Below are 26,786 nucleotides of genomic sequence, written 5' to 3'. Positions count from 1 at the left end.
GGGGAAGATCAGTTTGGATTCCGTAGAAATGTTGGAACACGTAAGGCAATACTAACCTTACGACTTATCTTAGAAGAAAGATTAAGAAAAGGCAAACCTACGTTTCTAGCATTTGTAGACTTAGAGAAAGCTTATGAAAACGTTAACTGGAATACTCTCTTTCAAATTCTGAAGGTGGCAGGGGTAAAATACAGGGAGCGAAAGGCTATTTACAATTTGTACAGAAACCAGATGGCAGTTATAAGAGTCGAGGGGCATGAAAGGGAAGCAGTGGTTCGGAAAGGAGTGAGACAGGGTTGTAGCCTCTCCCCGATGTTATTCAATCTGTATATTGAGCAAGCAGTAAAGGAAACAAAAGAAAAATTCGGAGTAGGTATTAAAATTCATGGAGAAGAAGTAAAAACTTTGAGGTTCGCCGATGACATTGTAATTCTGTCAGAGACAGCAAAGGACTTGGAAGAGCAGTTGAACGGAATGGACAGTGTCTTGAAAGGAGGATATAAGATGAACATCAACAAAAGCAAAACGAGGATAATGGAATGTAGTCAAATTAAATCGGGTGATGCTGAGGGGATTAGATTAGGAAATGAGACACTTAAAGTAGTAAAGGAGTTTTGCTATTTAGGGAGCAAAATAACTGATGATGGTCGAAGTAGAGAGGACATAAAATGTAGACTGGCAATGGCAAGGAAATCGTTTCTGAAGAAGAGAAATTTGTTAACATCGAGTATAGATTTAAGTGTCAGGAAGTCGTTTCTGTAAGTATTTGTATGGAGTGTAGCTATGTATGGAAGTGAAACATGGACGATAACCAGTTTGGACAAGAAGAGAATAGAAGCTTTCGAAATGTGGTGCTACAGAAGAATGCTGAAGATAAGGTGGGTAGATCACGTAACTAATGAGGAGGTATTGAATAGGATTGGGGAGAAGAGAAGTTTGTGGCACAACTTGACTAGCAGAAAGGATCGGTTGGTAGGACATGTTTTGAGGCATCAAGGGATCACATATTTAGCATTGGAGGGCAGCGTGGAGGGTAAAAATCGTAGAGGGAGACCAAGAGATCAATACACTAAGCAGATTCAGAAGGATGTAGGTTGCAGTAGGTACTGGGAGATGAAGAAGCTTGCACAGGATAGAGTAGCATGGAGAGCTGCATCAAACCAGTCTCAGGACTGAAGACCACAACAACAACAACACTTCATATACTGTGTCGTATGTAGTCATTCTCAGAGTCAGTCATCCATAGCTCTGCAGTAAAACACAAGCTTTTTTTTTCATGAATTTTGATATGTGAAAACCTGAAGCTGTATTCACACAACACTATAATAAAACATACTAAAGTTAAATTGCTATGTAGTGAAACAATGAGAAGATATTATTATTATTATGGCTGTCTATTGTGAAAAAGTAGAAAATTTCAAGTTATTGTGAAAATATGAAATCCATGGTATGTGAGTCAAGAAGGAAATAAATAGAATGAGGCATAAAAGTCAACTAACAGTGTCCTTTTCAAACTATAAATCTTGGGCAATACTTCTCAGACACCATTATTTCTAAAAGCTTTCTTTCAACAAGCCATGGTTACCATTGTGGCATTTGTCCAGGATTCTTTGAAAAAGAACTGAATACTAGTGTTGAACTGTATGTTTCAGATGAAAGAGGAGAAATAGTATGCAGATGTAAAGAAAGACAGTATCAACACCATTTAGTGTGGAACAGAAAGACTCAGTGGATAGCAGTGCTCCCACACTACATATCTACTTTCTTCTCATGTACTTTATGCTTTTCTATTCACCACCTACCCCCCCCCCCCATTTCTAAGCTTTTTTTCATCCTGTAGTTCCCTTCTCTATCTGCACATCATCTGAGCACTTTCCCTCCCCATCACCTAACTTCCTCATCACTCTTGTTACCATCACCCCTTTCATTTATCTCAATCTCCATCCACACATGGACAAAGGATCAGATGCAAAACTTTCAACAATGACCACCTGCAATACAATAAATTGCAAAGACAACCAATAGAAGTACACAAAAAAATGTATAATATTAATCTTCACTGACTGCCAAGGGAATAGTTCATACTTTGTAAAAGATGTTTACAAATCTCATACCTCTGTTTGCTGATCCTTATGCAGAGATATTCTCTCCATCAGCTCTGGCAAATACACATGATGTTTGTTTCGTTGTTTCGCAAGGTATAATAATATGATCAAAAATACAGTTATCATCTTCTGTATTGGTATGCTGAGATCTTCCTGTAATGAATCATGAAATAGTAGTATCTGTCCTTCACAATAAAACAAACACAAACACAAACACACACTACGAATCTTGTTGATGTATCTCATAATCAAGGTGCGAGCCTATGAGCCTGGTACACAAACTTTAAATTGTATTACCATAACACAAAAAAATCAAATCAAATTATTATTTCATACTAAACATGATCAATCCTATTTGTTATTATGGTAGGCAAAATATATTATTACGTCTCATGTTAATAAGCTGGTTATGCATATATGAATGAATGGATGCTAGTTACTGAATACGTCTCATGCATAGGAAACATACTGTACAATGGTTATTAAAGGCTGTTAGGCTGATTGCTAATATGTATATATCCAGTCCATAAAATGAATTAGGTGTCTGTTAGTGTCTGAAAATGTTACATTGAGTATTAACTTATAAATAAATAAAGGTAGGAGTTAAGGGTAACAGCACACCACGTAGTTGAGTTGCTGAGTGGTCTAGAGGCACATAAACTGAAGACACTGCTAAGATTTTGGACAATGTCCACCTTCAGAGCTAATTAGCCGCTGGGATCATGAGGATAAGATTAGAATAATTACAGCACACACAGAGACATTCAAACAATCATTCTTCCCACACCCCATACATAAATGGAATAAGCAGAAACCTGCCCTAGTAACTTGTACAATGGGACATACCCTCTGTCACACACTTCACAGTGGTTTGCAGAGTATAGATGTAGAAGAAGGTCAGCATCCAAAAGCCCAGCAATGTTTTCAGTCTTGTTTATGTGCCTATCAACCACTAAATACCTCAACTATACAGCAAGCTGTTACCTTTACTTCTTCCATTCTTTATATTCCACTAAAGAATTTCCAATAATATAGTACCATATACATCATCTGATCAAAAGTATCTGGACACATAATAGCCAACACTGATAATGGTGTGTCTCCATCCTTCACCTTTACAATGGCTTGAACTCTGCTTTGGGCAGAGGTGTCTGAATGTCTGTGCAAGATAGGCAGTCCATTTTTCTTCAAGAGCTGAAACTAGAGAAGGAAGTGATGTTGGACACTAGGGTCTGAGGTGTGGCTGGTGTTCTAACTCGTTCCAAAGGTGCTCCACTAGTTTCAGGTTGCAATTCTGGGCAGACCAGGGCATTTCAGGAATGTTATTGTCTGCACACCATTGCCTCACAGTGTAATGCAACTGGTAAGTGCACCTCTTTTTTGACGACTTTTGGAGAATCCAATACAAATGAGTCCACAATACAATACAATGAGACAAACTGTAGCTCTACATTTACCATACTCTTTATGTTGTAATCAGAATCATCTTTCATTTGATAAACAGAAATAAAGCATGAAGCTAAATCAGATTTATTTTTAGAAAACGATTATTTTTCATATTTCCAATTTAATTCAAAATTGTAGTCACATTTGAAATTACATTGTCGTTTTGTAATTTATTCTGAGTAATAACCTGACAATATTTGTAAAAGAACTTACTGTGTATTAACATCTCTTTATGTAAAACCAAAATTGTGTAAACTCAATATGCTGCTACTTCTCGCAACATCTTTCTTCTTGTTGAGCTGTGTAAGTGGTTGTTGGAGGAAGTTGGTGTGAGTTGAGGAACTGTCAAGCTGGGTATTGGTAATGGCCGAAATATTTTGTTAGCAATGAGCATATGTGGAAATAAAAAAGTACTGTACACGATGTGAAGAAAATAAAACATCAGACGAAAGAAACAGAAACCAGTAGTGTTCATTTAACGTCTAAACCTGATCTTACAGCCTCGGCATAAGAATGTTTATTTCTGCGTGCCATGACCTTCAATGAGCCACAAATTCAACAAGCAGCAACAAGGAGGAGGAATTGAGCGACTTTCCTTCTGACTTGTTTATTAGATGCACCTACTTAACGATACAAGCTAGAAAAGTGTACTTGCTCTGAATTTTTGTTTCCAATTGTTTTATACAATAGTACAAGGGAGGGTTCGCTCTGCGGATGTTGCCTTAAAACAGAGTGCATTGTCGTGATGTTACAAACAATCACTGTCTCCAAACTGTGCCTCTCTGCATGCAGTACACTATGCTGTAAAACGTGTTCATGCCCTCCTGCATTTAGCATTTTCTTAAGTGAAGTAAGGTGGGCACAGTGCAATAAGGGAGTCACATCCTAACCATAAAAAGCACCCCCATACTGTAACTCAACTTCCTCTGTACTTCACTGTTGGCATTAAAGGTGATGACACATAATGTTCTCAAGGCATTCACCGAATGCCACAATATATAGCGCAGATTGTAACTCTAAATCCATGATTTCCAGTCATCCACTGTCCAGTACCACTGCTCTTTATACCATCTCATCTCACGAGTCTATTAGCACCGACTATCATGGCTTATAAGGAGCCGCTCGACCATTGTACCCCCTTTTTTTCAACTGCCTACTTGCAGTCATTGCTACTAGGACTGCTCGTAGCACTTTGTAACTCATGAGTGATTCTTTTTGCTAAATTCATGTAATATCTTACAACCACCCTCTGCAAAGCTCAACACCTCCAGTCTGTCAATACATGAGGCCTCCGTGGCCTTGGTTTAGCTGTAGTTGTTCTTCCGCATTTCCACTTCACACAGTCACATCACCAACAGTCAACTTCGGCAGCTCTATGAGGGTTCAAATCACCTTGATGGATTTGTTACTCAGGTGACTTCCAACGACTAGTCCACATTTAAAGTCACTGAGCTCTCCTGACCAATCCATTATGATGTTATGCTTCTCTACGGACAATACACTCATTTCTTACTGGTAGGGCTGCCTCTCATGACATTTAGTGGTTAATTTCACATTACACAGGGAAGCCCAGATACTTTTGATTAGGTAGTGTATTAGAAGATGTTTTGTATAAAACAGGAAACAGCATACTTTCCTACAAAAGAAAAAATGTTTTCACTTATTTCATTCTACACTACATAGTCATTTCTGATGGCAAAATTAAGGTCCTTTGTGGGCAATCTTCATAGTGGTTTACTAAAAGTACACAAAAAAATAAGGTTCTTCACAGCATTACTATGTCAACATATTTTTTTGTTATGTCATTGGTTTCATGCCAAAATATATGACTTGTCTCCTGAGCACCTAACACAAGTATAGTTTCAATAAACAGTATAATTAAATAAGTGCTACTGCATACAGCCTGTTTGTGTTCCAGCAGGGAAAAAAAAAGTTTGCAAACACATTCATAGTACTACAAATTACGAAGTACTGTACACAAACAGTATTGAATTGACGGGAAACATCAGGAATGTCACAGAGGGCGGGCCTATTAGTTATAGGGAGCTCCAACGTTAGGCGGGTTATGGAGCCCCTCAGGAAAATAGCGGGTAGGTCGGGGAAGAATGCCAGTGTGCACTCGGTGTGCTTGCCGGGGGGTCTCGTCCGTAATGTGGAGGAGGCCCTTCCGGCAGCTATTGAACGCACTGGGTGTGACCGGCTGCAGATAGTAGCACATGTCGGAACGAATGACGCCTGCCGCTTGGGTTCTGAGGCCATCCTTGGTTCCTTCCGGCGGCTGGCTGATTTGGTGAAGACAACCAGCATCGCACGCGGAGTGCAAGCTGAGCTTAATATCTGCAGCATAGTGCCCAGAGTCGATCGCGGTCCTCTGGTTTGGAGCCGTGTGGAGGGTCTAAACCAGAGGCTCAGACGACTCTGCGACTATAATGATTGCAAATTCATCGACCTCCGTTATTGGGTGGAGAACTGTAGGGCCCCCCTAGACAGGTCAGGCGTGCACTACACACCGGAAGCAGCTACTAGGGTAGCAGAGTACGTGTGGCGTGCACACGGGGGTTTTTTAGGTTAGAGGGACCCCCCCTTGGGCGAAACGATAAAATACCTGACGGCTTACCAGAGAGAACATCAGCATCGTTGATAAAGAACGTCCGTCCTCAGAGACCAAAAACAGGAAAAGTTAACGTAATATTGGTAAACTGCAGGAGTATCCAGGGCAAGGTTCCTGAATTAGTATCGCTTATTGAAGGAAATAGTGCGCATATAGTATTAGGAACGGAAAGTTGGTTAAAACCGGAAGTGAACAGTAACGAAATCCTAGACACAGAATGGAATATATACCGCAAGGATAGGATAAACGCCAATGGTGGAGGAGTATTTATAGCAGTAAAGAATTCAATAATATCCAGTGAAGTTATTAGCGAATGCGAATGTGAAATAATCTGGGTTAAGTTAAGTATCAAAGGTGGGTCAGATATGATAGTCGGATGCTTCTATAGACCACCTGCATCAGCAACCGTAGTAGTTGAGTGCCTCAGAGAGAACCTGCAGAACGTCGTGAAGAAGTTTCGTGATCATACTATTGTAATAGGGGGAGACTTCAATCTACCAGGTATAGAATGGGATAGTCACACAATCAGAACTGGAGCCAGGGACAGAGACTCTTGTGACATTATCCTGACTGCCTTGTCCGAGAATTACTTCGAGCAGATAGTTAGAGAACCAACTCGTGAAGCTAACGTTTTAGACCTCATAGCAACAAATAGACCGGAACTTTTCGACTCCGTGAATGTAGAAGAGGGTATCAGTGATCATAAGTCAGTGGTTGCATCAATGACTACAAGTGTAATAAGAAATGCCAAGAAAGGAAGGAAAATATATTTGCTTAACAAGAGTGATAGGGCACAAATCGCAGAATATCAGAGTGACCACCATCAAACGTTCATTTCTGAGGAAGAGGATGTGGAACAAAAATGGAAAAAATTCAGAAACATCGTCCAGTACGCCTTAGATAAGTTCGTACCGACTAAGGTCCAAAGCGAGGGGAAAGATCCACCGTGGCATAACAATCATGTACGAAAGGTACTACGGAAACAAAGAAAGCTTCATCATAGGTTTAAGAGTAGTCGAATCATAGCTGATAAGGAAAAGCTGAACGAAGCAAAAAAGAGCGTAAAGAGAGCAATGAGAGAAGCATTCAACGAATTCGAACATAAAACATTGGCAAACAATCTAAACAAGAACCCTAAAAAGTTTTGGTCATATGTAAAATCGGTAAGCGGATCTAAATCCCCTATTCAGTCACTCGTTGAGCACGATGGCACCGAAACAGAGGACGACCGAAGAAAGGCAGAAATACTGAATTCAGTGTTCCGAAACTGTTTCACTGCGGAAAATCGTAACACGGTCCCTGACTTCAGCCGTCGCACGGACGCCAAAATGGAAAATATTGAAATAAACGATATCGGAATTGAAAAACAACTGCTATCACTTAGTAGCGGAAAAGCATCCGGACCAGACGAGATACCCGTAAGATTCTACAGTGATTATGCTAAAGAACTTGCCCCCTTTCTATCAGCAATTTATCGTAGATCTCTGGAAGAACGTAAAGTACCTAGCGACTGGAAGAAAGCGCAGGTCGTTCCCATTTTCAAGAAGGGTCATAAATCAGATGCGAATAATTATAGGCCTATTTCGCTTACGTCAATCTGTTGTAGAATAATGGAACATGTTTTATGTTCTCGTATTATGACGTTCTTAGATAATACAAATCTCCTTCATCGTAACCAACATGGATTCCGCAAACAGAGATCATGTGAAACTCAGCTCGCCCTATTTGTCCAAGAAATTCACAGTGCCGTAGACACTGGCGAGCAGATTGATGCCGTATTCCTGGACTTCAGGAAGGCATTTGATACGGTTCCGCACTTATGTTTAGTGAAAAAAATACGAGCTTACGGAATATCGGACCAGGTTTGTGATTGGATTCAGGATTTCCTAGAAGAAAGAACACAACATGTCATTCTTAACGGTTCAAAATCTGCAGATGTAGAGGTAATTTCGGGAGTACCGCAAGGAAGCGTGATAGGACCTTTATTGTTTACAATATACATAAATGACTTAGTTGACAACATCGGTAGCTCCGTGAGGCTATTTGCAGATGACACGGTTGTCTACAAGAAAGTAGCAACATCAGAAGACTCGTACGTACTCCAGGAAGACCTGCAGAGGATTAATGAATGGTGCGACAGCTGGCAGCTTTCCCTAAACGTAGATAAATGTAATATAATGCGCATACATAGGGGCAGAAATCCATTCCAGTACGATTATGCCATAGGTGGTAAATCATTGGAAGCGGTAACGACCGTAAAATACTTAGGAGTTACTATCCGGAGCGATCTGAAGTGGAATGATCACATAAAACAAATAGTGGGAAAAGCAGGCGCCAGGTTGAGATTCATAGGAAAAATTCTAAGAAAATGTGACTCATCGACGAAAGAAGTAGCTTACAAAACGCTTGTTCGTCCGATTCTTGAGTATTGCTCATCAGTATGGGACCCTTACCAGGTTGGATTAATAGAAGAGATAGACATGATCCAGCGAAAAGCAGCGCGATTCGTCATGGGGACATTTAGTCAGCGCGAGAGCGTTACGGAGATGCTGAACAAGCTCCAGTGGCGGACACTTCAAGAAAGGCGTTACGCAATACGGAGAGGTTTATTATCGAAATTACGAGAGAGCACATTCCGGGAAGAGATGGGCAACATATTACTACCGCCCACATATATCTCGCGTAATGATCACAACGAAAAGATCCGAGAAATTAGAGCAAATACGGAGACTTACAAGCAGTCGTTCTTCCCACGCACAATTCGTGAATGGAACAGGGAAGGGGGGATCAGATAGTGGTACAATAAGTACCCTCCGCCACACACCGTAAGGTGGCTCGTGGAGTATAGATGTAGATGTAGATGTAGATAATGTCAACGGATTCTCCCATTACTTTAAAGGAAAAATTTTACACTCAATAAAGAAAACATTCTTGTATCTGCATTTTACTGCACTTTATTCATGAGGAATGCATACAAAATAATCTGTAGTACAGGGCTTGAACAGTGTGAAAAATAAAATTAAGCTTTTAATTCCAGATATAGAAACCTGACGAATGATCAATCACTGTACATACACAGTGCAGATACACTGAGGAAATACTGAGTAACATTTAGACCAACAGGTATTCACTATTAATTTTTACTTGATTGCAGAAATAAATAGGAGCTGTTACTCACATTACTGTCTGTGATGTCAAACGATTCCTGAGCTGAGTAGGAACTGCTGCAAGAATTTTTATGTTGTCTGGATAATAGTAGTCGAGTCACAGCAGGCCAAAGTACGGGTGATGACGGATCATATAACGCAGCCAATCTCTGTAAAATAACAATACTCTATCACAATTTGTCATAGCATAATAAAAGAAATATTTGAGAGTTTATTTTGCATTCTCTATCTTCCTCTATTACCTCCCCCCTTCCTAAACCCACTCACTCACTCACTCACTCACTCACTCACTCTCTCTCTCTCTCTCTCTCTCTCTCTCTCTCTCTCTCTCTCACGCATGCACGCAAGCACACACATGCGCGGGTGCGCGGACACACACACACACACACACACACTTTTTTTCATTTCAGCCCTGGATTATGTCCTATGTTTTCTTGCATTTGAATTTTTTTCTGTTTATATCTTACTTAGAATTTCTGTTTAGAGCTCATGCACTTCATTAATGCGCAATAAAGCCAAGACCACTCATTTGGAGCTGTAGAGGAATATTTAATTAATGTTAAATCTTAATTCTGCGCCTTCTCTTTGCATTAAATAAGTCAAAAGCTTAAAATATTTTTGATATTCAAATATTGTGAAATATTTCTGATCTTCAGATATGGCATACATGATAAAAGAGATAATATTTGCAGTATTTTTGTTCAATCTGAAAGATCAACACTATTTGGAAAGAGCTATAGTTTGCTGGTGCATAATGGCCAGTAGGATTTTTTTTTATTTTTACCTCCAACACTTCTTCTCCCAGGTATGGCAAATGTGTACTAACAAATTGTAGATGGTGGCCCGCTTGTATTGGTCGACATATAAGGGCTTGAAGTAGTGAAGGTTCACTCAAGCAGCGCCATAATGCAGCTGAAACAATGAAAGTAAACATTTTGCTGTAGCAGCCATTTCTCAATTTTCGTTGACATTCTTAATTTTCTTTGGTTTTTGATTGACTTCCTCTTCAACAGTGAAACAAGCAGATGAGAGGGAAGTATACTTTTACAATCATAATTTAATATCTAATTCACACCACTGCATGGGTTTGTAGAGGAGAGCAGTAGACTGTGGAAGCCACAGGTGGAAAACATATCCCTCACATCCACTCAACACCATGCATCTAATCATGCATCCCAAAGTGGTATTCTGCCAGGCACCCTATCTACATAATGTCCTGCTCAGGGTTCATTTTGCCATGAAAGCCACAAGTGTATTTACAACTGGTCTACCTAGCTGCACAGTATGCTTCTCAGCATTATGTAGTTGACTTCAGAGGCTAGTTCACGGGCAGTGTCACTCAAATTTTCTCCTCTAATGTAAGTTTTTCTTATTTTTATAAATGACAAGTATCCCTCCAATAAACTCTTCATTACCACAACTCCCTTGCTGCAATCTCTGATAGATTTTTATTTACTTTGTGTGTCACTTTCCTCATTCTGATTCCTCTGCCTTCCCATTGTACTAGTATATTAACATTTCTCTTAGTGTGATGATGATTATGGTGGTGGTGATGAAGATGAGGTTCTGAGGGCCCATAACAGCAACATCTTTAGCCCCCATAATAAAATACAATAGGACAAGTGTGGAGGAATACCATAAACTGAATAAATCAAACAATGGAAACTCCAGATAGGAATATCAACAATGTAGGAACAGACAGATTGCTACTTACCATAAAGATGACATGTTAAGTTGCAGACAGGCACAATTATATAGATACTTACACATAAGCTTTCGGCCACAGACCACAGTGCCTTTTAACTGTGCCCGGCTGCAACTTAACATGTCATCTTAATAATCTATCTTTTCCTACATTGTTGATAGAATGACTAAAATCAGGAGTGCAAATAAAAACATACAGGAAGTCTTGAAAAACTGGATACACTCACACACACAAAGCAACAAAAATCACAAGATAAAAAAGGGAAAATGCAGTGGAAAGTATTAAAAGAAGACAGTAGACACCTGCAGCTGGCTGACTGCTGGAAAAAAGGGTGTGATCCGGCCACTTTGCAACACAATAAAATCTCCAGTCTAAAGGCTTAGGCCAGAGTCCAGACCCATCACAAAATTTTAAAAGTTTCACCCTACTCATCTCGTCACCAGATAAAATAGAGGGCAGGTCCCAACCTAAATTTGCTTCTGCCTGCTGGTCACAAAACAAAATACATTATTCAATTAAGATGTAGCGTACACTGATTTGCACACCACAGGCATCACAGACTGGGGGCAGGGAGCTGGTGGGGGGGGGGGGTGGGGGGGTGGGGGGGGGGCGGGTCAGACAGCCCTCTCGCTTCAGTAAAAAGCCATGTGTGAGGGGACAGTTTTCCCAATGCAGAGGGAGGTCAAGGCCACCTCATCATGCTGGAATGACTGGCATGAGGCTCTCCATGGCCAAGAAGTTGACTTCGTAACCATAGCTTATTGTCTATCACTGCCCCTCCCACAACTGCATGGCTCTGTGATCCACCAGCAAAATGACAGCCTGTGAAGAAATGGCATATTCTGTAATGGTATGTTCCCAGAAGGCTTCCTTCATGGCTTTGTTGGCCTGTTCATTTCCCAAAATTCCCATGGGTCCTGGTACCCAGCAGAATGACACCTTCTTCTCCCGCAGCTGAAGGAAGTACAGTTAGTTATGTATGAGCTGCACCAGTTTCTCTGCTGGGTACATGTGGCGTAACAATTGTAGGACAACAAGGGAATTGGGGCAGATGAGAAACTGTCTGCCCTGGAGACACCTCATCTGCTCCAGTGCCTTCAGGATCGCATGGAGTTCTACAGAAAACACTATATGCCTATGGGGAAGGCAAGTCCTGAAGATAGTCAGGGAAGGCAACGGAACAGCCAAGGGACTTGTCTTCTCAGGCGCCACAATTGTTAAACTGTGATGCCTATCTAAAATGTTAAAGAAACAGAGATTGAAACATGAAATTGGGAGTCCAATCTTTCTTACATTTATCAAATCTAAAATAATTCTGGGCCTCTGAAGGCCAATCAGTGGTATCGTATGCAGATGTGCATAGTGTGGACAGCATTTTATATGCATATCACACAATGAGCAGCTATCATTTGATGTGAAGTGGCGGCTCAGCAGCCTCAGCACAGAGGCTCAACATGTGGCTCATTCGGAAAGCCACTATAGCTAGGCAAATCCCTTCATGTTGCACCACGTCCAATATCTTTAAATAAGTTGGTCTTGCAGACCCATACACTGTGCCCCTGGAATCAGGTAAAGATCGTGCGAAGACCCTGTAAAATCTGAGCAAACAAGTCCTGTCTGCCCTCCATGAATTCTGGCTAACACATTTTAAAGTACTCAGTGCTACTAAGGTGTGGCAACCAAGTAAATTTCAAGTCAAACGTGCAGCCCACAAACCTCACTGCATCTTTAAACTTAAGAACAGCATCCCTCCTCTTCAAATGAGGAAGGATTAAAACAGAACATGAACAGTTACAAGGAACGCACAAAGATGTCTTGGTTGAAAACTCAAAGCCCATCTTCTCTGCCCATTCCTCAAACTGTTGAAAGTTAGATGCAATTGGTGTGTTGTCATTGCAAGACTGGAAAAGAAACAAAAGACACTTAGAAATCAAGGAATACTGGATAGGATATTTAACTACTGATGTAATATTATTAACAGCTATGGCGAAGACAGTCATGATTAAAACACTACCATGAGGGACACCATTCTCCTGCCCAAAACAAACACTGTGGCAAGAGGAAGGACCAAATAAAAATGGGAAGACATCCATGAAAACTCCATTTGTGGAGCTGTTTGAGGATAAGATGCCTCCAAGTATTATCACAAGCCTTCTTGATGTCAAAAAACATAGCCACAAGGTGATGCCAGCGACAGGAAAGTTTGTTGTACAGCCGCCTCCAGGAAGCCCAGGTTATCAAAGGTGGAGCAATACCTCCAGAACCCACAATGAAAGTGACTAAGGAGCTGCCTGTATTTTAAGATCCAGCCAAGGTGGCAGTTGACCATCCGCCCCATCGTCTTCCCCACAAAGCTACTGAGGGCAACACTATGATAACTATTCGGGCATGTGTGGTCTTTCCCGGGTTGCCTCTCGCCAATCGCTAAAGTGACCTGACACCCAAATGACACTACAAAGCACAAAGAGAAATTCTGTGCTGCACTCTGTAAGGTGCTGTAGCACATGATAATGGGTTGTTATGATTTCCTTTTGCTCTCCCTAATAATTCGGCGACATTTCACCCTCACTACCCAAAAGGCTGCAAGGTTATCTTCAGTTGGCCATCACTTGAACTGACACAGAGCTGCCCGCCTGGACCAGATTGCAATGTGGCATTGTTTGCTCCACCAAGGCACAACTTGCCTTTCCAGCTGGCCTAAAGACTGCAGAATGGAAGCTTCAGCGGAGTGGTGGTTCATTTGGGTAATATGATCCATCCATTCTTGACACTGTCATATTCAAACACAACGAGTTGGCTGTAAAATGTCCATTCTCCTCTATGAAGCATTCACTGTGGGGGATATCTTTCAGGCACCACTCTTTCCAGCAGGTGAATCCACATGGGAAGAGGTCACTCGCATATAAGTCATCAACCGCTCCCCACTGAGCATTGTGTGCGAGGGCTAGAGAATACAGCAAGAGACTGACGGCACTGAATGACCCTGAAGCAGTGCTGAAGTGTATCTTCTGCCCCAAGTTCAACAAGCATGCATTTGAGGACAAGAGAAGGCTACCAAGTGCTCTACATCAAGGGCACGAGATTGGAGAGCTCCGAAGCAATTTGTGTGCATTTAAATCATCACACAGGATGAAGGGTTGGGGGAGCTGAGTAAGGTGGTCACAGAGAGCCTCTTCGTAGACCACCTCATGTGAGAGCAGGTATAGTGAACATATTGTCAACTGATGACATGCATTTACTGATACTGCAACTGCTTGTAGGTTGGTTGTGAGGGGGAGAAGCGAGGAGTTGTATGCACTGTTGTCAAAAATAGCCACTCCTCTTTTAGCTCTCTCTACTGAGGTCATCTTTCTTGTGGATAATGTAGCAGCATAGCTGAGGGGCGAGGGAGAATTTAAAATATGTCTCTTGAATACAGAGAGACATTGCTCTACCCTGAGTTAATAGGCACAGTTCCTCCACATGTGCCCAGAAATCATTCACATTCCACTGCAGTATGGAAGCCATTTAAACAGTGGTGTTTTCCTCTATCTTTCCCCTTGTAGCTTTGCAATGATGGGGTGACTCGTGGTAGGGAGGGTGGGGGGTCACTTGAGGAACACAATGGTTCCCTTATGCAAACTTTGACATCCATACCAGCGATGGCATGATCATCGTCCAATCCGTCAAACCAAGGTCGCATGATCCAAAGGCTCTGGAGTAGATCGCTTTGGCCAGTTGGCCTTCAACCCCAGCTTGGATTTAGGGGATGGTGGCAAGGCCAATATAACAGGAGCACTCTGCTGTGTCACTTCTGATGTCTTCCATGGGGGTTTGCTATCTAGGCCAACATTACATTCAGTATCTTTCAATGTTTCAGCGATAGGAAGGCTGGGCTGTGGGACCAGTGGCCCAGACTGGCAGCTGCATTTACATGTGGTGGTAGATGTGTCTTGCTCAACCATCATAGTCTGAGTGCTGACACTGACCCTATGGATAGGCTGCTTCAATACTAAGACAAAAAGTACCAGGTGATCAAAAAGTCAGTATATTTTTGAAAACTTAATAAACCACGGAATAATGTAGATAGAGAGGTAAAAATTGACACACATGCTTGGGATGACATGGCGTTTTATTAGAACCAAAAAAATACAAAAGTTCAAAAAATATCCGACAGATGGCGCTTCATCTGATCAGAATAGCAATAATTAGCATAAAAAAGTAAGACAAAGCAAAGATGATGTTCTTTACAGGAAATGCTCAATATATCCACCATCATTCCTCAACAATAGCTGTAGTCGAGGAATAATGTTGTGAACAGCACTGTAAAGCATGTCCGGAGTTATGGTGAGGCATTGGCGTCGGATGTTGTCTTTCAGCATCCCTACAGATGTCGGTCGATCACGATACACTTGTGACTTCAGGTAACCCCAAAGCCAATAATCGCACTGACTGAGGTCTGAGGACCTGGGAGACCTAGCATGACGAAAGTGGTGGCTGAGCACACGATCATCATCAAACGACGCGCGCAAGAGATCTTTCATGCATCTAGCAACATGGGGTGGAGCGCCATAAACATCGTACATTCCAGCAGGTGTTTATCAGCAAGGCTGGGGATGATGCGATTCTGTAACATATCGGCGTACCTCTCACCCGTCATGGTAGCAGTTACAAAACCAGAATCACGCATTTCCTCAAAGAAAAAAGGCCCGATAACGGTAGATATGGTAAATCCAACCCATACCGTGACTTTCTCGTCATGCAATGGAGTTTCCACGACACTTCTAGGATTTTTGGTAGCCCAAATTCTGCAGTTGTGGGCGTTGACAGACCCTCGGAGTGTGAAATGAGCTTCGTCGGTCCACAACACATTACTCAACCAATCGTCACCTTCCGCCATCTTTTGAAACGCGCACACCGCAAATGCCCTCTGCTTCACTAAATCACCAGGTAACAGTTCATGATGCCGATTGATTTTGCACGGATAGCATCGGAGGGTACGCCTCAGTGCCAACCAAACAGTAGTGTATGGAATGCCGGTGCGACGTGCGACTGCACGAGCACAGACTTCCCCGTGCATAGACAAACCCGCTATAGTCTCCATTTCTTCCTGAACTGTCTCAGCAGCATTACACCTTGTGCTCGGTCGGCCACTATGAGGTCTATCGTCTAAACAACCCGTGGCTTCGAACTTCGAAATCATTCTTGCCACAGCTGCATTTGTCAACGGACCTTTACCTGTTCGAGTCCCCTTCCTATGGCGATAGGATCGTAACGCTGAACAAGCACATTCCCCATTCTGATAATACAGCTTCACTAAAAGCGCCTTTTCAGGTAACGTCAACATGCTGCGACTGCTGGCGCATCTGATTCTCTCTCTCATTACAGCTCCTTTAATACACGATTGTCACGCGCAGTCACTGACGTTTTGCTGTCCAGCGCCGTCTGTCACCCTCTTTTTTTTTACCTCTCTGTCTACATTATTCTGTGGTTTATTAAGTTTTCAAATTTATACTGACTTTTTGATCACCCGGTACATAAAACACGGTGGCTGAGTGGCCTTAAATTCCTTCTTCGCTCATAGTATGAGACATGTTTGGTGACTTATTTCCTGAATCTTCTTTTCTTCAGCAAAGACACAACAGTCCCTGCTCCAAAGTGGATGAGCCTGGGAGCAATTAATATACATGGGCTGTGATGCCACATCTTCCACACATAACCCAACCATTACAACTCATAGCGTTCTGAGGCATAAGGTCTAACCTTAAGGCTGAGAAAGACTGCTGCCATATACTCAGACAACTTCGGCACATTGAATATCAGGATAAAATACACTCACTTCTGAAGCTTACCGTCAACCCTTTTAAAACATAACATCTCAGACTTCAGTCATCTTTGCTCTTTCTCATTCCTGTTGCAGTTCTTTTGGATCCACATCCATAATGTCCCAGCATTTTACAACTCTTAAAACACTTGACCCAAGTAACTTGGCATTCAGCAGCTTCTGCACTTGGGGAGCCTACATGGTATCGAGCATGAGAGTACTGTTTCACAGCCTCTTGGTGGATTTGAGTTACCCTACAAGCCCCTCCAGAGCTTTAAGGATACAGAAATGCAACAATTTTCCAGAAGAACTGTCTATCCTTTTAATCACAATAAAGACATTGTCTATCACAGAATGTGGTCTGTTACTGTGAATACTATCACTGAATTTCAGCTATGGTCCACATGGACTAGCATACAAAGTTTCTTAGGATTTTGGGTTTTTATACTATCCAACAGCTCGCCCAAACCACTGGGAGTAGAAACATGAGTGTTACGTTTCACAATGTTCTCACTAGCAGCTAAGGAAGGAAGTCCACCCAGACAGAGCTATGCTTGTGCAAAACCTTATTCAACTGAGGTGCAACAGGCTCCCCAGAGATTACCCTCTAGTGACTGTTTCTCTTAAACAGCCAAACAGCCATACATCTCATCAGTGCGCAACGCATGTTGAGATTGAGGTTATTTTTTTAAAGTGGTTTTACCACCTTGCAATACAAGTGGTTCAAGTGGTTAAGCCGAAATCCCCGTTCCCTGTGACACACGATGTTTCACCGCTGCACCACACAATGGTCGCTGAAGTGTTCCCAGAGATTATGATAACAGAGGACTGGCAGCACTCACCATCCCCCAGCTCAGAAACCCCGGAGTTGCTAAGCATGTACATAGCAAACGAATGCTGAGCCCCTGAGGCACTTCTCTTAGTGGCCCCATTTCCAGCTCCTCACCTTATCTGCATAGATGTCAGTTGTTTCCCCTGTCAACCTTGTATAATATTTCCTAACCAATTTCACTGCTGCTCTTCTTTCTCCCAAACCCACATAATTTTTATGTCCTCACCACCCTCTCCCATCAAGATCGTTACTTGTCCCAGATGGGTTACAGCATCGGGAAGGTGGTGGTGGCTTTGTGTGTGTGTGTGTGTGTGTGTGTGTGTGTGTGTGTGTGTGTGTGGAGGCAGGGGGGAGGGGGCAAAAATGTACAACCATTTTATCTCTCCAAAGATGCACTATATCCAAAATTATCCGTTCCTCTCCTGTAGTGCAATAAACAAAACTCAAGACTGCAAATATACAGGGTGACAATTACTGAACTATATGAAAAAAGAATAAATTTGTTACAAACTATGGTGTTCACAAACTTTATTCAACATCATTACACATATTGGATTTAGGTTATGACTAGTCAACCAAATGCGCCAATTCTGTTTATTGACCATCCTATCCAAATGAAAATGGGCTTTGTTGCTAAACCAAACCCTTCTGTGTATACTGATTCCAATCATGCCCTGCAGCCAACTGTGTAGTTTGAACGTTCTAATGCAAACCATTCAGAAGTTATGACAATTTTATTTCATATAGCTCAATAACTGTCACCCTGTATCTTATATCTTCATGTACTATGTCTTTTATCCCTTTCTCTCTTTAGATACAGGAAAATTTCTCTTCGAAGATTTTCTTTTCTCTTTAACACTTGCTTCTATGGCAAATACAAAAAGATCAACACCTGAAAGTGTGTGCTAAAGTAACAAACCTTGGAAATTAGGGTAGACAGTGGTAAAAACCTAGGTGGGGTAAAAACTTAGGTGGGGTAAAAAATTTAGTGTTCCAGTAACTCTGTTTTTTACTGCTTACCTGTAACTTTTATGATGTTTCACTAGAACATTGTATAATGTAGTGTTTGAAAAGAAGAATCAACGAATTACTTATTGGCATTATTGCTTTTAAGCTTCATTTTCACTTTGAAATAACAGTTCCAGTTAATACCCAAAATCAACACGGTGCACTTGTCAAAAAATGGCGAACCGGGGCAAACCCCCAAAGATGTTTTTAGGGTAAATTTCTGCAGCTCCAACACTGTGATGATGATTGTTCACCAACAACAACAACCCCACGCAGGGTTTAGGATTCTGGGTTTTTAAGAAGGGTTCCTCTAGATGGCCCACGAATAGGTTAGCATAGGATGGTGCCATGCGGGTGCCCATACCCGTACTGCGGATTTGTTTGTAGGTAATGCCTTCAAAGGAGAAGTAATTGTGGGTGAGGATATAGTTGGTCATGGTCATCCTCACCCACAATTACTTCTCCTTTGAAGGCATTACCTACAAACAAATCTGCAGTACGGCTATGGGCACCCGCATGGCACCATCCTATGCTAACCTATTCGTGGGCCATCTAGAGGAATCCTTCTTAAAAACCCAGAATCCTAAACCCCTCACCTGGTTCAGAATCACTGATGACATCTTTGCTATCTGGACTGAAGGTGAGGACACCTTATTCACATTCCTCCAGAACCTCAACAACTTCTCCCCCATTTGCTTCACCTGGTCCTACTCAACCCAACAAGCCACCTTCCTAGATGCTGACCTCCACCTCAGAGATGTCTGCATCAGTACCTCGGTCCATATCAAACCTACTAACCACCAGCAATACCTCCAGTTCGACAGCTGCCACCCATTCCATACCAAGTCACCACTTCCGTACAGCCTAGCCACCCGTGGTCTTCGCATCTGCAGTGACAAGCAGTCCCTCTCAAAATATACCAAGGGTCTCACTGAAGCCTTCACTGACTGTAATTATCCTCCCATCCTTGTACAAAAACAAATCTCCCTTGCCTTATCTTTCCAGTCTCCCACCACCTCCCAAAGTCCCACAGTCCAGCCACAGAAGAGCATTCCCCTCGTAACTCAGTACCATCTGGGATTGGAGCAACTGAATTACATTCTCCACCAGGGTTTCGATTACCTCTCGTCGTGTCCTGAAATGAGAAATGTCCAACCCACTATCCTTCCCACCCCTCCTACCGCGGTATTCCGCCGTCCACCGAATCTATACAATATACTCATCCAGCCTTACACAACCCCTGCTCCCAATCCCGTACCTCATGGCTCATACTTCTGTAATAGACCTAGATGCAAGACCTGTCCCATACATCCTCCAACCACCACCTACTCCAGTCCGGTCACTAACATCACCTATCCCATCGAAGGCAGGGCTACCTGTGAAACCAGTCAACAAGCTGTCTGTCTCCATGAATGGCCACTGACACACTGTGACCAAAAAACAAGTGGATCACCCTGTTGCTGAACACACTGTCGAACATGATATCCCTCATCTCAATGACTGCTTCGCAGCCTGGGGTTCTTCCCACCAACACCAGGTTTTTGGGGATTGTGCAGGTGGGAACTTTCCCTGCAATACATTCCTTGTTCCTGTAACTCTCCTTGCCTCAACCTTCATTTGTCAATGTCCTCACCCATCCAGCCCCCTCCCTGTTCCCATTCCAGCACTACACAGCCGTCATTTCACCACCACACCCAGTCTTTTAATTTCTTTTTATTTATTTCTCTCCGTTCTGATACTTACCCCCTCCCCACCTTCTCTCTCCTGCCCTCCATCTAAACTGCAACACTTCACTGTCTGCCACTCCCACCATACTATCCCTCCCCCCTCCCCACCCCAGCCTCCTCCTTACCCCTACTCAGTCGCCACTCCCATCATGCACTGGTGCCAATGCTCGCAATGTGTTTTCAGTTCTCTGAGAATGCAGATGTGTGTGCAAGTTGCATTTCCGTGAGAGTGTGTGTGTGTGTGTGTGTGTGTGTGTGTGTGTGTGTGTGTGTGTGTGTGTGTGTCTACTGCTGACAAAGGCCTTAAGGGCCGAAAGCTATAATTGTGTGAATCTTTCTGTTGTGCCTATCGCGGCTCAGGATCTCCGCTATATGGTGAGTAGCAACTTTCCTTCTCTGATATTGTTACATTCCATCCTCGATTTTCCATTGTTCCATTTATGCCCATCGAATCACGTATTAGCATTTGGCAGTTTCATATACACTTGATAATGGCCTAATATAAAGGCCAAACCAGTCGTGTGAACTAAATAAAATCCTAAAAAATCAACTAGAGCAGCTTTTCAGAATTGAAAAACAGTTGCGGAATCAGCATCATCATCCGCACATTGAGAAATAAAGAGTATATTTCAAGCATCGAGTACACACACACACACACACACACACACACACACAGAGAGAGAGAGAGAGAGAGAGAGAGAGAGAGAGAGAGGGAGAATTCTGTTGTCCCAGCACTAGCATCGAGTACACACACACACACACACACACACACACACAGAGAGAGAGAGAGAGAGAGAGAGAGAGAGAGAGAGAGAGAGAGAGAATTCTGTTGTCCCAGCACTGAAGCTGGTAGCTGCAAGGAAAGACATAGTCCAAAATTTTAGGTATCTTGTTTATGTTCTTGCCTACTAAATGACACTTGAACTACAGGGAGAGTGGTTATCTTTACTCCTTCCCCTATTGTTTGTGTTCACCCAGGACATTCCAATATTGTGCAGTTCTCACACTGAGTACATACAAGGAGGCTCTAAGACATAATACCCCTCAAGTTTTGTGAATAGTTCAAAGTACTGAATCAGGTTTCAGCAAATGACAGTACGCTGAGTACTAAGTAATTTACTTGCATGGTATATATTCTTAACACTTATATCAACCAACATATTGAAGGAAGCATGTTTTTTTTCTTTTAAATGGAACAGTATACTTTCTAACAATACTCTAAGTCCCTTGAATAGACATGCACAGTGATATAACACACACTGTATTGGCACTGGAATATCTCACAAAAAGGATCTGAAAAATGTGCTGAAGTCAAGAATTGAGGCAGCTGGAACCCTCTTTTGCAGAGTAACCATCATTACCCTGGGCTCTCATACCAGGCTCTGTCATATGCAGCAAGAAGAAAAAGTGCTTACACCACAATAGAGGACGTCAGAATCATTTCTTTGAGTGAGTCAGTTTCTCCATGTTTAACTTATAGCAAGTCTTATTTTCTCTACTTTGGTTAACTTCCTTCACAAATCACACATACAATTTCATGTTACTGTATTTTTTTCTTGATATGTGGGAACCAGTGTATTTGAAGCTTCATCTGTAAAAAAACATTACCGCTACAAGAAACATTATGTATGACAGACACAACATTAAAAATCGATCAATGAAAACTGCTAAAAAGAAAAGAATGTTCTGAGTTCTGTCGACGCACTCATGTGCTTCTCTCTACGAAAAACAATAATTTTTACTTCCACATTATGGTTGATGCAAGCAACTCTACTATTAAGAAAGAAAACACATCAGGAATATTGTAACTATAACAAAGTTAGTAGAAGTACCTGTAACATAAGTGTCATGAGAAATTTCCCATAGTGTTACGAGAAATTTCCCACAGTCTCACAGTGTGGTAATCTAGATTTTGCTACTAAATTTTTCACAATCTTGCAAGAAGATTTAATAATGTTTCTCAGATCAGTTAATATATTCATATTAATACTCACAGCTAAAAGGAGCCATTACAGTATTGTGTTGAGAAAATTCAGAAGATTGGACTGCCTTAGCCAGGACCTCTAGCACCTCAAACTGAAGTCCCCTTTGGCCACAAAGATAATGTAGAACATCCCATAAACCAGTTTGTCCAGCAACATTGACAGCAAGTACCTCATCATAATGAGGATTCTCACATAAGAACTTCCTGTCACAAATAAATATATTTCACAGTCACTATAAAAGGAATACACAGGATCTGATTACCTATGAAAACATTTAATTAAAACAGAGAAACGAGATAAATTACAAAGACTATCACAAACAATTTTTGTTGTACACCATTAGTCACACAATGCAATTATGGAACAAGAGAGGGAAATCACAAACAATAGAGATGTTCTCTGGAACGACGACTTAACTGAAATCCAAAGCAGTTAGTAATCCAGGAAATGTATTCACAAACTGTGAACAAGGGCCACCACAGCTATACAATTTACTGGGGAAAAAAAAAAAAAGTGCCGGACCGAGGCTCAAACTCACCTTAAGCACTTCAGCTATCTGAGCATACTTCACTTTTCACTTAGAGATACACTCCTGGAAATGGAAAAAAGAACACATTGACACCGGTGTGTCAGACCCACCATACTTGCTCCGGACACTGCGAGAGGGCTGTACAAGCAATGATCACACGCACGGCACAGCGGACACACCAGGAACCGCGGTGTTGGCCGTCGAATGGCGCTAGCTGCGCAGCATTTGTGCACCGCCGCCGTCAGTGTCAGCCAGTTTGCCGTGGCATACGGAGCTCCATCGCAGTCTTTAACACTGGTAGCATGCCGCGACAGCGTGGACGTGAACCGTATGTGCAGTTGACGGACTTTGAGCGAGGGCGTATAGTGGGCATGCGGGAGGCCGGGTGGACGTACCGCCGAATTGCTCAACACGTGGGGCGTGAGGTCTCCACAGTACATCGATGTTGTCGCCAGTGGTCGGCGGAAGGTGCACGTGCCCGTCGACCTGGGACCGGACCGCAGCGACGCACGGATGCACGCCAAGACCGTAGGATCATACGCAGTGCCGTAGGGGACCGCACCGCCACTTCCCAGCAAATTAGGGACACTGTTGCTCCTGGGGTATCGGCGAGGACCATTCGCAACCGTCTCCATGAAGCTGGGCTACGGTCCCGCACACCGTTAGGCCGTCTTCCGCTCACGCCCCAACATCGTGCAGCCCGCCTCCAGTGGTGTCGCGACAGGCGTGAATGGAGGGACGAATGGAGACGTGTCGTCTTCAGGGATGAGAGTCGCTTCTGCCTTGGTGCCAATGATGGTCGTATGCGTGTTTGGCGCCGTGCAGGTGAGCGCCACAATCAGGACTGCATACGACCGAGGCACACAGGGCCAACACCCGGCATCATGGTGTGGGGAGCGATCTCCTACACTGGCCGTACACCACTGGTGATCGTCGAGGGGACACTGAATAGTGCACGGTACATCCAAACCGTCATCGAACCCATCGTTCTACCATTCCTAGACCGGCAAGGGAACTTGCTGTTCCAACAGGACAATGCACGTCCGCATGTATCCCGTGCCACCCAACGTGCTCTAGAAGGTGTAAGTCAACTACCCTGGCCAGCAAGATCTCCGGATCTGTCCCCCATTGAGCATGTTTGGGACTGGATGAAGCGTCGTCTCACGCGGTCTGCACGTCCAGCACGAACGCTGGTCCAACTGAGGCGCCAGGTGGAAATGGCATGGCAAGCCGTTCCACAGGACTACATCCAGCATCTCTACGATCGTCTCCATGGGAGAATAGCAGCCTGCATTGCTGCGAAAGGTGGATATACACTGTACTAGTGCCGACATTGTGCATGCTCTGTTGCCTGTGTCTATGTGCCTGTGGTTCTGTCAGTGCGATCATGTGATGTATCTGACCCCAGGAATGTGTCAATAAAGTTTCCCCTTCCTGGGACAATGAATTCACGGTGTTCTTATTTCAATTTCCAGGAGTGTACAAACTTCCATTTGTCCCAGTATCTGCTTCCCACAATGCTTGCACAAGGATATGATTCCCACATAGGAAGAGACTTCTTTAGTTTTCTGGTCAGGTTGCCAAGGTTTGGGCATGAAGTACAGTATGCAGTTTCTGTATTTTACAAGTTCTGTAAAGTTTGTTGCAATGTTCCAGCAAACATGCATGCTGCTGATTTATAATTATATTAAATCAGAAAATGTATTCACATACTGCGATTATGTGGCCACCACAACTATATAATTTACTAGAAACAAATGAAAATTTGTGCCGCACCATGATAATATATCTGTGGTGGTTCTAAATTCATCACTTGATTTAATATGGCTACAAATCATTAGCAGTGTCTGTTCCTTCGGACATGCATTCATGTATGTCCAAAGGAACATTGTATTGTACTTTATAGACACTGTCAAATACAGACACTGCACTACTGCATTTAATAATTCTTACATATTACACTATCACATCATATATTCTGAAAGCACAGTATTTTGTTCATATTTGACTGAAATTTAGTCCATATACAAGAGTTTGAAAAAAAAAAAAAACTGCTTAACATGTTTGATGCTCTGTATCTCGATCTCAGTACATTTCAGTTAAGTCGCAGTTTGAGAGAATATCTCAATTGCTGTTTTGCGACATTATTCATAACCTTTAACTCACACTGTTCCAACTCGAATCCCCATGCCAGGGGAAGTCGGGCATCCCTGCAGACAGGCAGGTGTGAGCAAACACATTACTCATGAGCAGTCAGGCAGCCAGACTGTAAACTATGCAACTGTATACTCAGCCAAGCATCCACAGGTAGGAGTGGGCAAATACCCCAAGTACACCACAGAACAATTTGTGAATGCGTAGCTTTTACCAGCACCACTGCCCAGTGGTAACTGACAAATGAGCACTCTAAAGCAACTGTTCCACATGAATGAGGCTTTATTCACTACATAAACGGTGTACTGTTCCTTATCATAATAAATGTTTAGTGTAAGACAAGTCAGGTGCCTGTGCTAGCCCTGGAAATTGTCCTACATTTTGGAGGGATTCAAGTGTAAGAAGTGTGTACCTGGGCACAGTCCTGCAGGAAATGCGCACTTGTCTGACATTGTAGGAATAGCAACGTAATGGGCTAGTTAACATTCTGGATGTGCCTTGCACTGTTCATTGTTTCTTAACAAACAACAAAGTTGTAAAATTGTAGGCTATGTCTTCCCACTCCATAATACCCAGAGCTGATTACATACATAATCATTTTCCAATAAATATTGCTCTCATAAGCAATGCCACAAGTGTGTCAGAAGAAACATAATAAGTGGCATCCTTACTCATAGAATTGCTTTCAGCAACTGGTTCGTGACAATAGTACCTGACACACTGGCTGCAGTGTAGGTCTACCAGTATGTCTGTGGTGTGGTCACCAGACTGTTTGACAATGGCAGCCCAGTTGTGAATCAGTATTCAGCTGGTATTTGGAACAAGGATTGCAAGCATGTCTATCTTCCAGGGATCAATGCTTCATCCAATAACCTTACAATAAGAGCTAACTGTAGCTCAGTCAACTGCATGAATTGCAGTCATTAACTTCATCTCAGGATGTCTGTCATGCTCAATGAAACTTTAAGACACTTGAATCAATAGAGTATTCCTGCAGTAAGTCAAATACAATTGTACTTTCATGTTTATGTGACAGTTCTCACCTTGTCCTCCATATAAAACTTTCAATCATTAGGATTACTTCCTGCTATCAGTGTCTCATGGAAATATCTTTTTTCTGCACCATTAAATTTACATATTTTCAGTTTTCACTTATCACTAGTGCATCAGCAAACTTTGGTGTAAACTATTTCACTGCCACTGCTATTATAGTTCTGACAGATATGTCTCACTGGCACCCTTCTGCACATGGCACTTCCGTTCAACAAACTCCAGTTCCACTGTCACTTGGGGCTGCAAGTCACTCTCAGGAAGTAACAGGAAAGTTTGAAAATGGCACAGCCAGTCTAAAGTTAGCTTGTTACTGTTCTAATGGCATCAGCATCTCTAGCTCATTCTGATTGACTGGTAATCAGTGAACTATGCTAAATTTTTGGACCACACTTTGGAATAATCTTGTGGACCTTCCTTGCTGCACTAGTGTGTATAAAATTGTCTAACATTGATCAGGTGACCTACTTCTCTTTTGTTGCAGTAACTGCAGAACAAAAGTGCCTAGGCCTTACAGTCTCTACTAATACTGAACAGCACTTTTGTCTTTTTAAATAAATTATTTTTTACAACTGAAATGACTGTTGTTGTTGTTGTTGTTGTTGTGGTTTTCGCCGGCCGAAGTGGCCGTGCGGTTAAAGGCGCTGCAGTCTGGAACCGCAAG

General features: G+C 42.5%; 1 protein-coding gene across 1 annotated transcript in view; it reads right to left on the bottom strand.

Annotated features, from left to right (window-relative positions):
- The window catches only part of LOC126236303 (uncharacterized), a 451,155-nt gene that overhangs the window by 265,245 nt on the left and 159,124 nt on the right, over positions 1 to 26,786 (bottom strand). The window contains exons 11-14 of the mRNA XM_049945503.1: positions 22,399 to 22,592; positions 10,114 to 10,241; positions 9,341 to 9,478; positions 2,115 to 2,258 (exon numbers count right to left, since the gene is read on the bottom strand). Coding sequence (XP_049801460.1) covers positions 2,115 to 2,258; positions 9,341 to 9,478; positions 10,114 to 10,241; positions 22,399 to 22,592 — 604 coding nt within the window. The remainder of the gene's footprint in view (positions 1 to 2,114; positions 2,259 to 9,340; positions 9,479 to 10,113; positions 10,242 to 22,398; positions 22,593 to 26,786) is intronic.

Source organism: Schistocerca nitens, chromosome 2 (assembly GCF_023898315.1).
Source record: "Schistocerca nitens isolate TAMUIC-IGC-003100 chromosome 2, iqSchNite1.1, whole genome shotgun sequence".
NCBI lineage: Eukaryota > Metazoa > Arthropoda > Insecta > Orthoptera > Acrididae > Schistocerca > Schistocerca nitens.
The sequence above is the reverse complement of the archived record's forward strand: the minus strand, read 5'-3'. Positions and strand labels throughout refer to the sequence as shown.